Source organism: Rhineura floridana, chromosome 3, assembly GCF_030035675.1.
Source record: "Rhineura floridana isolate rRhiFlo1 chromosome 3, rRhiFlo1.hap2, whole genome shotgun sequence".
NCBI classification, from domain to species: domain Eukaryota; kingdom Metazoa; phylum Chordata; class Lepidosauria; order Squamata; family Rhineuridae; genus Rhineura; species Rhineura floridana.
This window is the reverse complement of record NC_084482.1, coordinates 60,789,180-60,805,204: the sequence shown is the minus strand read 5'-3', so window position 1 is coordinate 60,805,204 and position 16,025 is coordinate 60,789,180. Positions and strand designations below refer to the sequence as shown.

General features: G+C 42.8%; 1 protein-coding gene across 2 annotated transcripts; it reads right to left on the bottom strand.

Annotated features, from left to right (window-relative positions):
- TSEN54 (tRNA splicing endonuclease subunit 54) lies at positions 1–15,206 on the bottom strand. Of its 2 annotated transcripts, none has more exons than XM_061616161.1 (11): positions 14,807–15,206; positions 12,668–12,862; positions 11,460–11,523; positions 10,470–10,553; positions 9,341–9,439; positions 7,199–7,251; positions 6,747–6,845; positions 5,682–6,331; positions 2,765–2,825; positions 1,708–1,824; positions 1–1,202 (listed from the first exon to the last, which is right to left on the bottom strand). In XM_061616161.1, the coding sequence occupies exons 1-11, from the start codon at positions 14,845–14,847 to the stop codon at positions 1,052–1,054; spliced, it is 1,614 nt and encodes a 537-aa protein (XP_061472145.1). In that variant the 5' UTR covers positions 14,848–15,206; the 3' UTR covers positions 1–1,051. The 2 variants fall into 2 exon arrangements, with proteins under 2 accessions (XP_061472145.1, XP_061472146.1); XM_061616162.1 differs by having other exon boundaries at positions 12,698–12,862.
- Between the last annotated feature and the right edge of the window lie 819 nt (positions 15,207–16,025).

The window sequence follows — 16,025 nt, the reverse complement described above, 5'->3', positions numbered from 1 at the left end:
TTAACACACAAAAAGAGTTATTTTATTGCTTTAATTTCCACACTCGGCAATCACCCAAAACTGCCTCTAAAATTTCTTAGTAAAAAAACCCAGTCCCTTCATTTTTTGATATTACTCCTTTCTGGCTCCAACTACCGTAGCAAGTTCACAGCACAGAAAAAGACAGAAATTTGGTATCTGAAGAAAAAAAATCTCCATGGTAGCAAAGGTTATAAATAAACTTAGTGATACAGACAGTAATTCTCAACGTGGAACATCAAGCTGCATCCAGAAGAGGGGCTGGAAAGCAGAAGCACGGCAGTCTGGTCATGATGACTCAAGCCCCGAGTAATTGAAGGTTCACTCACTTTGTGGAAATATCACACACAAACAAGTGGTGGTGTATTTCCATGGATTCTGCAAGATCTCAGCATTTTGCAGTTTCCTTTCCTCTGGTAGATCACTGCGGTTGAAGGGAAAAAAATGTGTCCAGCAACAGGAGACTATCCTCAGGTTTTCACTGGCTGCTCTGCGACTAGAAAAAATAATCAGGTAATAATGCAGGGACAGCCAACATGGTGCCCTCTAGATGTTGGACTAAATCTCCCATCTGTCCCAGCCATCAAAGGCAATATTCAGGGGGGGCTGTATTCCAACAAGATCAGGAAGGCACTACGTTGGCTACCCCTGCAATAATGGCTTGTTCCATGTTACTTGGTGGATCACTGATACTGAATGTCAGCTTTTATTGTTTATATGTGCCATACCTTCCAGCTGGTGTAAACTAGATTATTCTTTATGGAAACGCTCTCCTGGCACCAAATAAAGAACAAAACAAAATGCAGTTGTGGGTTTCTGCCCAGAATTTTTTGTTTTGTTTTAACTGCTCTTTGCTTTTATGAATGAGCAGGTTCTTGCTGCATGAAATCTGCATTCATTGGTGACCCGATGTAGACAGTCAGAGATTCTATATAGTATTCAAGTGAATAAATCAGAAGTCAAGTCCTGAGTAATATTTTCTATAAAACACAAACCAGTCCCAAATATGTTTTGCCATGTGGCAACAGCAATATCAGTGATGAACATCAATAGGCAGCTTGAACTCCTTAAAAGAGTAGAAAGTGATGTCTCCATTGTCTACTAGTGCAAAGACCACTGGGACGTCTCCACTTTGGTAAGAAAGCTGCTTCACTGCCCTCAGGGACGGGATTGGCTCATCAAACCTACAGAAGGGAAGAATGCTTATATTTCTCAATAGTAAATACACTTCCTGAAAAGCCACATCCTTGTAATATAACTTGGAAGCAGGTTAGGAATTCTGAAATCCTCACATGGCCTCCACAATCCAGCTCCTGCCCCATATCACTACTAACAGGACAGTCCCTGTGTATCTTTTGGGTTGATGGAAGTACACAACAGAATCACATACACACAAATGCCCCAGGACAGCAGCAGGAAGTTGCCCAGCTGGCACAATCTCCTCTCTCAATGCAGGCATCATCTGTGACCGACTGAAAGAGTTCTTGTCCCCACTTTCCCAGCATCAGCATTCCTTTCAAGTACTTTAAATTACTGAGCTACAGTACTCTTAAAAAACCACAAGAGCTACAAACATCCCTTTTTGAATGAAGGCTTAGGGTCTCTCCGTTAACTGAACTGTAAGCTAAATTCTGTAAAAGATTTGAATATACAGTTTTGCTAATCATTACGCTGATAACCGCCTAGTACCTCCGAACACACATCCGGACATATGGCTTCCCAGGGTTGTTCTTCTTAAAGCTAGAAGCTGCATCTGCTTGGTACACATCAAAATCTATCTTCATGTCTCTGGAATTGTTCTGCAGTCTGTTGAGAAGATTAAAAAGCATCAAAGTTCTCCTGTACCCGCAGAGAAGTACCAGAGAAGAGGGGAAAAAGGAGAGTAAATCTTGAGGTACAGCACATTTTGTCAGAATCTGGAATGAAATCAAGAAAAGGGGTACCATAAACTTTTGGGGTGTTGAGTTAATTAGAGGGATTTGAAAGTGGATGTCATTGAGACAGGGAACTGAGCAAGGTGCTAAAGACTCTTGATTACGAATTCAGAATCTGATCTACAAATTTTTGATACTTTCACAATCATTACAAATATATTTCCAACTTGCTTCTTCAACCATGTAAGCTAGACATTTATTTTTAAAGAGCGGTGTTTCCTCGGGGCTCTGACATCTGTGTCCCAAACCACAACATATACCTCTAACTTGATTTATGTAGTCACACACTCCAGAATTACAAAGCTTCTCCATTAGGCACAGAACTGTAAGTTCTAGGACTTCAGATTTTAAGATTTCAGGCATCTCCATTACCTGAAACTTAGGAGCAAGAGCATCCCACAGAGGATTCATCTGCTGGAAAGTATTAAAAGGCAAGCAGATAAGTCTGAACTGAACTTGCAACTGATATTATCCCAGTTCTATGACTGGAAGAAGCAGCTATATTAAGGTACATTGCACTTTGCCGTGATGCTGCTGATTAGTTACAGTCTTGCTCTAGAATTTGGTTGGAATTTAACTGCTTTGTTGCTGGACTGGGCCATTCCTGCTACATAGTCAGTCTGAACATTAGTCCTTCACTAAGCATGTGCCTGGCATATAATTTATAATATTGTTCTAAACTTGTGAGCCTCCATAGAATATGTTACAATTAAAAAGTGGGACTAAAATATTTTAAAGAAGATAGTTATTTACACCTAGGGAGACACAGGGAGATTAAAAGCATTCAGCCAGCGTTCTAGTTTGATACTTACCGAGATGCCTCATCCAGGATTTGGGAGGACTGGAACACACTGATCTGTTGGAGGACATTGGCTAGTGGGGAGAAAGCAAGAGGTTTGGATTAGGGGCATGTGATCTTCAAAGAATTTATCTGCACTGATTAGCTGACTATTCAGGCATTCTGAACACTACCCTCTTTAACAAGGCTGCAAGCATCTTCCTGTTCTTCTACCCAGAGAATCTGCTACTGAGAATAGTCGTGCGCAAAGAGAACCAAAATTATGTGGCAACAAAATGCATGTTCGGGGTATAGATAGAGTATGCACGTATGTATTATTTCCAGGTAGTCAGGGAGTGGTGGCAGGCACAGAAAGGGAGTTGGTGAAGGCAATATAAAGAAGGGTGAAAGGACTAGCAGTCATTCACTGGATCACTGAGCCTGTGGATACTCATGCATTGTCAATTACTTCTCTGTATATATGAGAACTAGCTGCTTTAAAAGAAAGGAGGGGAAAGGCCCTAAGACATGCCGAATTCTATGCCACTCTGCTTAGCAAGTGCAAAATGCATTTAATCTGCCCTTTAATATATTAATATTGCATGTAAAGCAAATATATGAGCCATTCATCCAAAAGGCAATCTGTCCAAAAGCCCTTTAATCCAAAAGGTATGTTCTTGGTATGTCTTTCCTTAGTAGTGCCTTTCCATGCCAGCTTATGATCCCCTCCCCCGCTAATCTTTTTCTCATTTGTGTTCATCATCAACATAACATTCCTCAATATGCTTCACTTGCAGGATATTGCCATTTTTTTTCACCACTGAAAGAGAAATGTTATGTAGAAGGTAGCTGTGGATTTTTCACCTGGTAATATGTTTTTAACCCTCTTTAAAAGAGGTTTTAAAAGCTTTTTTAAAAAAAATGTTTTTAAAGTTGTATTGTTTTGGTGTATTTTAAGGTCTGTTTTATGATGTTTTGATGTGTTTTTAGCACTTCTGTTTGCCGCCCTGTGCTCCTGCTGGGAGGAAGGGCGGGATATAAATCAAATAATAAATAAATAAATATAGTGATTTGCACTGGGGCAAAAAATCCTAATTTCCCATATACATTCATGAGGTCTGAAGTGGTGGTGGTTGACCAGGAATGAGACTTTGGGACAGCTTGGTGAAGATGTCGACCTAGTGTTGGCAGCTGTGAAAAAGGCCAATTTCCATGTTAGGGATCATTAGGAAAGAGATTGAAAATAAAACTGCAAATATCATACCTATGATGCAACCACGTGGAATACTGTGTACAGTTCTGGTCGCCTCACCTCAAAAAGGATAGTGTAGAGTTGGAAAAGGTTCAGAAAAGGGCAACCAAAATGATGAGGATAGTGTAGAGCTGGAAAAGGTTCAGAAAAGGGCAACCAAAATGATGAAGGGGCTGGAGCAATTTTACTATGATGAAAAGTTACAACATTTGGGGCTTTCTAAATTTAGAAAAAAGGAAAGGGGTAAGGATATGATACAGGTATGTAAGATTATGCATGGTGTGAGGAAAGTGGACAGTCATTTTTCTCCCTCTTTCATAATACTTGAAGCTGGAGCTACCCAATGAAGCTGAATGTTGGGAAATTTAAGGAAGTACTTCATACAATGTATAGTTAAATTATGGAATTTGCTATGACAAATATAGCGATGGCCACCAACTTTTATGGTTTCAAAGAGGTTTCAACAAATTAATGGAGGATAAGGCTATGACTACTTGTCACAATGGCTATATTACCTCCTGTATGAGAGGCATGAGGGATCACAAGTCAGAGAGTGCTATTGCTTTCATTACGCTTGTGGGCTTCCTATAAGCATAGGGTTGGACACTGTGAGAAGAGAATGCTGGACTAGATGGGACTTTGGTGTGATCCAGCAGGTTCTTCTTATGTCCTTGTGGTATACTGGAAACATGATCATCATGGTTTAGGTTAGAGAAAAGGTGAGCGAGAAGCGACAAGATAAAGGTATATAAAATTATGCATGGTATGGAGAAAGTGGACAGAGAAAAGTTTTCCTCCCTCTCCCACAGGACACCATTCAAAGTTCTACTATTGAAATGGCTCCCATAACACAGATGGCTTTGTAAAATTAGACAAATTCACAGAGGATAAGCCATGATGGCTGTGTTCTACCTCCACTGTCGGAGGTAGTATGCCTCTGAATACCAGTTGTCAAGTGGGGACAGTGCTGTTGTGCTTGTGTCCTGCTTGTGGGTTTCCCATAGGCATCTGGTTGGCCACTGAGAGAACAGGATGCTGGAGTAGATGGGCCTCTGGTCTGATCCAGCAAGGCTCTTATGTGAGGAGAGGGTTGTTTTCCCCCCCACACAAAAGAGACCTCTTGGAATCCTCTCCTAAGAGTTGTTCTTGCACTATTAGAATGCAGCTATTTACCTAAAGCAAGTGTAGAGAACCTTTGGCCCTCCAGATGTTGCTGAACTACAACTCCCATAAGCTCCTGAAATCATTGCTAATGGCCAAGGACACTGGGAGTTGTAGTTCAGCAACATCTGGAGGGCCAAAGATTCCCCACACCTAACCTAAAGCAGCTAACAACACAATCCTAACCAGATCAATTCAGAAGTAAGTCCTATTGAATTCAATGGGGCTTACTCCCAAGTAAGTGGGGTTTAGGGTTGCAATCTTAGATACTTGCATTTATTTAATTACATTTTATCCAGCTTTCCCCAAAACTCCTTTGCTGAATCTTGGTCCCATCTGAGAACAAAGAAACCTTTCTGTTAGAGGACGCCTAACTAAGTTCCAAACCACAGTGTTTACATCACTGATCTATTTAGATGAACTTGATGAACTTGAGCACAGTTGAACTTAGCTTTTTGGACAAGGAACAGGAATTCTAGGCCACCTTCCTAGTTTTAAAAAGAGACAAAGCTTCTCTCTTTGTCAGAAGTCACAATACCTGTTGAAAGACCTTGGTTTGGCTTCACAAGTGGGGTGACTGCCTGTTCCCAGAGGTGTGCAGGGCAGTTCCATTCCTGCCACTCTCTCCTCTCTTTCAGAAGTGCCTTATACTCTTGCCATGTGGAGCAGCGCTGGACTTCTTTATCCTCATTGACACTGCTTTTGTACCTGCGCTCCCACTTCAGCTGCTCCCGCTCCTTGCGCGTCAACCTCTCTTGCTTCTGGTTGAGCTTCCTGCACCAACAGGCCACATCAACCTCCGGTGCCATTACATTCTCTGGGAGGAGCCTCTTATCAGGCTCTGCCAGGAGGGTGTGCGGGCAATCAGCACCCATGTTGGGGAATATAATGGTGGTGTAATCCCAGCGGGAGGGATGGACACTGTCGTAGCTCCCACGAAAGGTCTTGCTAGATCTTTCACTGTGATCTTGAGCACAAGCTGGAGTTTCATTACATTCTTTTGTGACACTGGAAGATGGGGCTGGCTCCCCAGCTGCAATGTTAGGATCCAAAGCTTTTGTTCTTTCCTCGGATGAATCATCCAAGGCTGGGTGGCTGGAACTCTCGTGATGCCTCCTGGCCTTTTTGGGCGATTCTTTGCATTCCTGCGATTTCTCAGATGCCTTGGATTTTTTGTCTTGTTGCAACCTAACCAAAGACAAAAGGGGATTAACACATGGGTATCCTCCTTTACCACGTTATCTTTGGACTATCCCAAAATCCTAAGAACACATCATTGGAAGGAATCCTTCAGGCCACTCACTATCTGATGCAGGGAATGTTCTATCTAGTTCTTGCATTTTTAAATTGAAGTATATAGCCATTATGGTACAGATGTAGTTGGATTCCCAACTCCCATCATCCCCAGCCAGCATGGCCAATGATCAGGGATTATGGGAGCAAAACTACAGGTTCCCCACTCCTGCATTGTGGCAAGAGACAAATATGAAGCTGTGGTGGGGAAAAACAAAAGGAGAACTGATACATTTCTCAGTATTCAACAACATGTCCACCTAGGGCTAACCAGTCAGGGGCACCACTGCTAGTATCGGCATGGTTTTACCAAGGGCTGGAGCTCCTTTTCCTCTTACGGCGGCTTCTCTCTGTACTCTGGTAGTGGCTATCGAAGTTCAGCTGCCTCTCATAAGGTGTTGGAACAGTGCTGAAGAGGTAAAAAAGGATCAGAAATCAGAACATCCCATTCATCACTAGCTGTGAAAATCTTTTTAGCAATGCAGAAATGGCCATAAGAAACTTCCCTTCCTCCTGGATATAACTCTTCAAGCTTATTAATCCACAGACCCATTTCAAATCAAAAAGGGACAGAAGGCAAAGTTCACATATAGGTCTCATGACAGACACAAAGGATGGAGAAGATATATATCACTCTTGGAAGATGGTGATGTTTAAAGTGGGGTGGGGAGAGAAGGAACAAATATGCAATGTCAAGAAAGTGCTAAGGGAAAATCTTAGGGAGGGTGTTGCAGGCAGGGAAGACTGCTGTCAAACAATTACCTGGGACAGAATCTCAGAACGATGTAACCCAGTCTCTTCAAGTGACTGAACACCTTATAATAGAGACAAGAAGCAAGGTGACTATCTTAGAGAGAACTTTGACTCTATGTTCTTTCAAGATCAAATTTGTTTAGACATTATTTCTGAATGAGAGCCATTCCATATGTTTCATACTGGCACACGCTGCAGTTGCTGCTATCACCTCTCTAGTATGGGCTTCTGAATCAGATCCATGTTGCTAAATACGTAAATTTTGTCATGCAAGCATGTCATTTTTCAAACACATTACCCCCCCCCAAAAAAAACAAACACAAACCTGTGGAGTAATCCTGATCATTTTGCTTTGCAGCCTTCACAGGAAAAGTGAAGGACATTAATGCTTTCACATCCCAAACGCTTAAGAATTTACAATGAGAATAGTTCAGAGCCCATGCGGTAACATATTTTGAGAAGCCAGAGGTGCTTGTTTTTCTCATCTAACCATAAAACGGACACAAATGTCACAAATTCCCAGTTCATTTATACCATCATATACCTCCAGGTCCTTTAAGATTCCCAGGGTTAACTTCCCTTATCCTTCCCAGGATGATCAGGGGACTAGAAACAAAGCCCTATGAGGAGAGACTGAAAGAACTGGGCATGTTTAGCCTGGAGAAGAGAAGACTGAGGGGAGATATGATAGCACTCTTCAAGTACTTGAAAGGTTGTCACATAGAGGAGAGCCAGGATCTCTTCTCAATCGTCCCAGAGTGCAGGACATGGAATAATGGGCTCAAGTTACAGGAGGTTACAGGAAACAGTTGATATTTCAACTGAACATCAGGAAAAACTTCCTAACTGTTAGAGCGGTACAACAATGGAACCAATTACTTAGGGAGGTGGTGGGCTCTCCAACACTGGAGGCATTCAAGAGGCAGCTGGACAGCCACCTGTCAGGTATGATTTAAGTTGGATTCCTGTGCTGAGCTGGGGGTTGGACTCGATGGCCTTATAGGCCACTTCCAACTCTACTATTCTATTATTATGGAAAAGAAAAAAAGAGAGGATAACAGAGCTGGAAAATATGCCATGTAATACTATGGAAACCCTGCACTGATGTCCCCCACATGCTGTTTTCTTTCTTTTTTTCAGTTTACAAAAATTATTCTAAAAAATAACTATAGAGCAATCAGGTATCATAACAGATATTAATGTTTATAGCATTTAGAGATCATTGAAGCATGAAAAACACTTTATAGTCTCTTATTGTCCCTTAGCAGGGCTGAGATCAAAGTCGTCATTACTCCCATACTCCCATCTAAACTGACTTAGACCAACCAGCAAGTCCATGGATGAACTGGAACAACGCTGGACTCCCCATTCAGAATTCTACACATCACCACTGCCCCAATTTTGTCAGGATGGTACAGCAGTGTCTAGGGTGGCTGGCAACCTGAAGCAGACAAAGCAGATGGCCCACCATGACACCCTAGGGCTAGGTTGACTAACAAGTGTCAGATTCTTGTTTTTTCTTTGTTTCTTTTGGAGAATTATATCTATCATTATTTTTTACTTAATCATAACACAGAAATGTACATCCAGTGATTATCTGTTTTTTTACGTATATCGATTCATAACTTTCATAAGTACATTGACTCACTCACTACCCTTTCCATGTGCCCATTTTTTAATAGTGTGCCCCCTCCCCAGACATCACTTAGAAGAGATCACTAGACTCCTTGCAAGAATGGCTGGCATTACTAAAGTTATGGAGCTTCAACTACTAAATTCTATGTCACTACCAAAATTGTTTAATAAGCAATCAAGCCCAAAACTTTGATACTATATTGACACATATCCTTTCATACAAGAGTACATGCATCTGCTAATTATATTGCAGTAACTAATTTGGTGCAGAACTATTTGCTTTAGAATTGCAGGCAACTCCCAATCACTGGGGAACAAGAGACGTGCCTTCCGTTACTGAAGAACTTAATGCTTCTCTAACCCAGGTTGATAGGGTTCCAAATGTGGTTCTATGCTTGCTGTAGAACTCTTGACGTATTCGTTCATTTAGATTCACTGTATACGTACAAGGCTGGGCTTCTCCTGGTTTTCCACCAGATTTAATAGCAGCAGCTGAACCCAAATCTTGAAACGCACCTGGTACATCAGCAGGCTCACTGACTTCTGAGATAGCAGATTCTCATAGGCTTCCTGGACTGACAAAGGCAAGTCTCTGTAGAACAGCTGAACAGATCCCTATAAGACAGGAGCTTAAAATTTAAGAATTATAATATGCCTAAAACCAACTTTGTGGGGACCACACCCTTCCCTTCCCTGCAGCTTCAGAAGCCATCCTACCCATTTTTACTCAGAGCTCTGTACATTACCATTTCTTCCCCTTAACCAGAGAGAATGGCCCACTTGATGTAGTTAACATCTATCACACTCTGGGTGTGCTGACCCCTGCGGATTTCCCCAAATGCAGGAAACTCGACAGCATAATTGATGTAGTTAACATCTATCACAAGGATGTTTGGGGACCTGGTCCAATCCCAACACATGTACACTGGTGCTTAAAGATGCATACGCACACATACACGTTGTCAATACTTAATTTTTTTCCATGAGAAGAATAAGGGCAGCTTTTCTCAACCTTGGCTCTTCAGATATTGTTGGGACTACCACCCTCGTCATCCCTTACCATTGGCCATGCTGGCTGGGGGCAATGAGAGATGGAGTCCAACAACATCTGGAGACCTAAGACTTGAGGAGGCTGCACTAGTGTAACAGTAGCTGCCCTGTGCCCGTGCCAAGAATATTGGGGGCAACCAAACAAAGGAAACAACAGAAAACAATGGAACAAACAGTGGCAAAGGTATATTTAACACCCCTCATTTTTAAGTATCATGAAATCACGAAGAAAGGATGCCAGCTATATTCTGAGTGTGCAAGGTCATCATCTCCGTACTGCAGCTATGGTGGAATATGGTGGAATATGGTGTTAATACAAGGCATGGCATTTTAAGTTAATTCCTCTTTGTACTGCATAATTATGTCTGTGCACATTCAGCATTCTCTCCCCCTTTCCTCATTCTAATCCTGTGCTCTCCAGATCAATCTGCGTATTTGCTAATTTTCTTACGTTATTCTGTGGCAGGTGGCTTCATAGAATTTGGAAAGCTTTTTGCAAGGTGCAGCAGGGCAAAGGAGGAGGGGAGGCAGATGTACAGCACTTAATCAAAAAATAAATCATAATGTCATAAGCCTCCAAGCCTGATGTACTTACACATTCCAGGAGATACAGGGCTTCCTCTGGCTGCAGGCACTGCTTTCCGAGCTCTGCAAACCCCATTGTTTGCCAGAATTTCCCCTGGCAACAAAAAACAAGTGTCAAATACACAAGTCCTGGTCCTTCAAAACAGTTTTCAGCACTGTGAGGCAAGCCCAGAAAGGCTGGATCTATTTAAGCAAAATATTCCACGCTGCCTTCTAATTTGTGATATAGTCACAGCCTCTCCTTCAGGCTTATGGCTATATGTAGTAGGAGAACCTGGTCAGTTGGCCTATAACTTGAATTACAGGGGGGGCTCGGGGGAGGCACTTCCTATCTTTTGTGAAGGCCCTTGTTAGCTATTGTTTTAGAAGACTACAGTAGGACATGATCTGCCCTCCAAACCTCTATTTAAGAACACCCATAGCTCACCTGCCTAGACCTCCTTGTAGCTATGTGGCTGGCTGAAGAGGGCTTTATGGTTTCTAGCTGTGCATTACTTTGCTTACTCAGACTATCTATCCACGTTCCATTCTGCAATTGCAAGGGAAGCTAGGGTTGGCCTGATCTCCTTAGCTTCTGGTTAGAACATTACAGGGAGACATGATTTGGCTTAAACTGGAGGAGCCAGGGATGAGGCTTGCAGATGTCATGAAGCACATACCCCAATCTCCCCACTCCGTAATTTGAACTCCAGCCCCATCAGAGAAGCTGCTATACAGGAGAGTAGCAGATTGCAAAATTAGCCCTAAACAGTGCCATAGCTGCTCCAAAGCCAAAAATTGCAAAAGCAATTTGTACACTGAACAGCGCTAGAAAGACAAGATGCAAAGAGAAGATAGCAAAGTCATATCACACGAGGCCTAGAACCCAACCCAAAGTCAACATTGCATGATAGATTCTGATCTGAAGCTGGGCTCTGAATCTGAAGTGACAGTAAGTAGTTTAAAAAATGGCAAAAAATGACAGCATTGGGGTGGTGTGGGGACAGAGATTGACACTTACAGCAGGGGATTTCAGTTCTACGATACCTTCCTGAGGCTTCCACTCAGCTTTCACCAGACTTCCCCTACAAAAAGAGATTTAAATAAAATTGTATCTGTTACCTTATCTGAAAAAGGGTTAAGAAACGATTTTAGTCTTAACACAAACTTTTGAAAATAGATCAAGAAAATAATAGATCTAGGAAGAAAGGTTTCACTTGTGCCTGGATCACAACATAATGAGAGGACCCCCCTTGTTTCTTCACCCTGAATCTGAATTTAGAATAGGTTCAGTTATTTCATTGTATATATATTTCAGCCTCCCAGTTCTTGCAACAGGGGCTGCAAATGGTAATCAACCACAGAGGTAACCAGAAGACTTACTGCCCTAAAATGCCTTTAAAAAATGCCTTCAAATGACATGTGAAGCTGTCTTACTCCCATGCAGACCAGTGGTCTAATTAGCTTGGGACCAGCATATCTGATGGACTGCTCCACCCATACGGACATGCCCACCCACAGAGCTCAAAGTCCAAGACCTTGTTTCCTTCAGACGTATCACTGGCTGGGGCACAAGACATAACATTTTCAGTTGCAGCTCCTTGCTGCCAAGTAACCTTCCTAGACAGGTGTGGTTGGTCCTCTCCCTTGTGGCTTTTAGGCAACAGCTAATCTACATGCACACACATATATGTATATTTATTTATTTATTACATTTATACCCTGCCTTTCTTTTCATAATAGAAACCCAAGGCAGCTTACATATGATTCCTAAGCAGTCTCTTATCCAGGCACTGACCTCTCCTGACCCTGCTTAGCTTCAGCAGGGTGCTGGCCTCATATGCTTTCAGACCATAGCCTGTGTGATTTCATCTGTTTTTGCCGATTTTCTAAATGATTTTTAATGACTTTTTTAATCACCATTTTAATAGTTGCTTTTATTGTTATATTTTACAGCTAACTTATATTTGTATGTTTTAATTGTTGCTTTTTGGGTTACACCTTATTGCCAACTTATATTTGTAGATTTTGTGGGAGTGGGTCACCTTGGGGACCCTTTTGAGATCCGAAAGGTGAATTAGAAATAATTTTCTTAATAAAATAAAATAAAATAAGAACTTGATCCTTCTGACCCAATACAGTCTTCTCTAACCAACAGTGGCTCTCCAGCCCTACTACTACTGGAGACCTTTTTTAAACTAGAGACGCTAAGAACTTAATCAGGCAAACCTCTGCACTACTACTACTACTACAACATACAACCGCTCCACACGTTCTTCCTCCAAAAGCTGCCAGTGCTCTTCCCGGCACTGTTGCAGCCTCTCCTCTTGTTCTTCTGATCCATCGGGGATGAAATCCTTCTGGCCATGTGAGCGCTGAGGGACCTTGTGATCACGTGCGCGAGCTGCCAGCAGCTCTGCTGGGCTATAATAGAAACAAAACAACAAAAATGTGGAACCATTCAATACCCAGCACTATCAACATAGAACAGCACTGCAGGATCAGACAAAAGGTCTATCTAGTCTAGCATCCTGTTCCCCACAGCGGTCAACTATGGGAAAGGTCCAAAAGGTCAATGTCTATTGCAGCTTTCACCAACCTGGTGCCCTCCAGATATTTTGGATTACAACTCCCATCAGCCCCAGTCAGCCAGAAGCCCAGTCACCAGGTTGGCAAAGGCTGGGCTAAGGGATCACCTCTGTCCATATGCTTGCTGACATTCTCAAAGAGCTCTATAAGATTACTAAGATGAGACCTATCTTTGCAGAAGCCATGCTGGTTCTGTTTCAAAAAGTCTTGTGCTTCAAAACACTTGATAAGTTTAACCACCACATTTATCTGGAACAGACATTAAGCTAACAGGCCCGTAATTGTCCAGATCCCTTTTTAAAAATTGGTGGTACATTATCATGATTCACTTCCCAATCCTCTGATCTTAGGGACAAACGGCATATTTTTGTTAGGAGACCAGTGATTTTACATTTGAGTTATTTAACAATTTTCAAGGGGATACCATCCAAACCTAGTGATTTGTTAATTTTCAATTTGTCAAGCAGGCGTAAAACTTCACATCCTGTCGCTGACACGTGCCTCACTTCTTGAGACTCCCTTCCTGAAAATGTCAGTCTATGTTTACTTTCTCTGTACGCAGAACATATCATACGGAAAGTGGGATTGGACCAAGATGAAGAAGGTGAGAAAATTGGAGGGAGAAATAGCAATAATTTAAGATATGCAGACAATACCATACTACTAGCAGAAACCAGTAATGATTTGAAACGAATGCTGATGAAAGTTAAAGAGGAAAGCACAAAAGCAGGACTACAGCTGAATGTCAAAAAGACGAAAGTAATAACAGAAGATTTAAGTAACTTTAAAGTTGGCAATGAGGACATTGAACTTGTCAAGGATTATCAATACCTCGGCACAGTCATTAACCAAAATGGAGACAATCAGAAAACGGCTAGGACTGGGGAGGGCAGCTATGAGAGAAGTAGAAAAGGTCCTCAAATGCAAAGATGTATCACTGAACACCAAAGTCAGGATCATTCAGACCATGGTATTCTCTATGTATGGATGTGAAAGTTGGACAGTGAAAAAGGCAGAGAAGAGAAAAATCAACTCATTTGAAATGTGATGCTAGAGGAGAGCTTTGTGCATACCATGGACTGCACAAAAGACAAATAAATGGGTGTTAGAACAAATTAAACCAGAACTGTCACTAGAAGCTAAAATGATGAAACTGAGGCCACATCATGAGAAGACATGATTCACTAGAAAAGACAATAACGCTGGGAAAAACAGAAGGGAGTAGAAAAAGAGGAAAGCCAAACAAGAGATGGATTGATTCCATAAAGGAAGCCACAGACCTGAACTTGCAAGATCTGAACAGGGTGGTTCATGACAGATGCTGTTGGAGGTCACTGATTCATAGGGTCGCCATTAAGTCGTAATCGACTTGAAGGCACATAACAACAACAATAACAACAACAAATGTTTACTTTCAGCACCGAAACAAACACAAGCCTCCTTCTGCAAAAGGAGCGTCCAAAACAGGCCACACTACAGACCAGAGGAGAACAGATACAGCCTGACTAGAGAATAGAGTGGAAATGTTAGTTCCCGAGATCTGGACTCTAAGCGCCTATGAAGGCACCTAAGGTCGCATTAGCTTATTTTACTATTAGCTTTCCCTACTACCCTGTTCTCTGGTAGAGCCTTGCTTTTCAACACGCACTTCCGGCTTTGCCTCAACAGAAGGCCGGGTCCACGTGCCCGCTTACCACGAGGAAAGTGGGAGCCCCAAGCAGGGACTATGCGGCCCCTTTAAGCTCGTTCGCTCGCCCCCCTCCGTCCCTCTATAATTACCTGAGCAAACGGCGACTCGACAGAGGATGTTCAGGATCCATCGAGAGCGCCCTGTTAACTCCTCCCACCTGGGCCTCAGCCGCTTCCTCACTTTCTCCTGGGTCCTAGCGCCAAAATGCGTTCAGCATAGATAATCCTCGCTCCGGGTCTCCAAAGCCATCGCTTTTCAGTGGCATGGAACGCGCAGTAGCGCGGCTCACACCCACAGACGTACATGGAACGAGGTGCAATGCTGAGCGCGCGCGCGCGACTCTCAGACAAACGCGCGAGCACAGGGAAGGAGGAGGCGGGTTTTCATCGAGCCCGATCTGGATTGGGCGGCAGTGGCGGACCCTTGCTTTTCCTTTAAGCTGGCAACGTTTAGAACAGTCCCCCCCCAAAAGTAACATATAGCTTAACCCGCGTACCCCGCTTCTGCAGCCACTTGTGGGACTTTAACGGTTCCACAAGCAAATGAAAAGTTTCTCAGCAGTGCATCTGGATGGAAATGGCTGCATTTGTTGAATGCACACGTGCTGGGTTCTTCTCCCCCGCTCCCCCCCCCGAGGATCGATGCCTTTTGCAGCTTCGTGGGAAGAAATTCAGCAGGTAGTTTTCTCTTTCACTGCATTCAGGGTCACCTCAAGCAAAAGGGCTGCCGTTGAGAAAAGGGGGTGCATAATTGCTTCCGCAGCTATTGATCATGCTGTCCCAACAGACATAGCTGACGTAAAGGTGTCTGCGGGGTGGAATTCTAAATGGGTGGAATGCGTTGCCAATGACCTGCAGTAACAATTCATAGTCCTTCCCCACCCCTGAAATATTTCTGCGGACACTCTTAAGCTGATACCTTCAAGAAATGGGGTGCTAAAAGTCTATTCCAACTTGCCAAGCCACTCCCACCACAATTTCTCTTGCTCCGCCCAGCCGAAGATCCTCCCACCTGTTCTGCTCCAGTATCGCCCATAGGCACCCTGCCTATCCGATGCGACTGTTCAATGGAATACAGTATACAACATGTTCAGAGGCAGTGTACAACCAGATGCTGGAGATAAACATTGTGAGCTGTTGGTGTCAGGTTGTCTGGAAAAGCTAACCACTGCCTATGTGGTGAATTGCATAACTGCAGCCTTAAAGGGATTCTTTTCTAGATTTATATTTGCTCCACTCACCCATTTCAAGTAAACTTTAAAGCCCTCCACATATATTATCACAGTAATCTTTACAACAGTCCTGTACA

Bases quoted from the DNA above. Each gene is read 5' to 3' on its own strand.
- TSEN54 (XM_061616161.1), bottom strand. From the start codon at position 14,847: ATGGATCCTGAACATCCTCTGTCGAGTCGCCGTTTGCTCAG. The intron at 6,332-6,746 runs GTAAAACCATGC...GTCTTTGGTTAG, and splicing joins AAAAGGAGCTCCAGCCCTTG to GTTGCAACAAGACAAAAAAT. The intron at 1,825-2,764 runs GTAAGTATCAAA...TCTTCTCAACAG, and splicing joins ATCCTGGATGAGGCATCTCG to ACTGCAGAACAATTCCAGAG.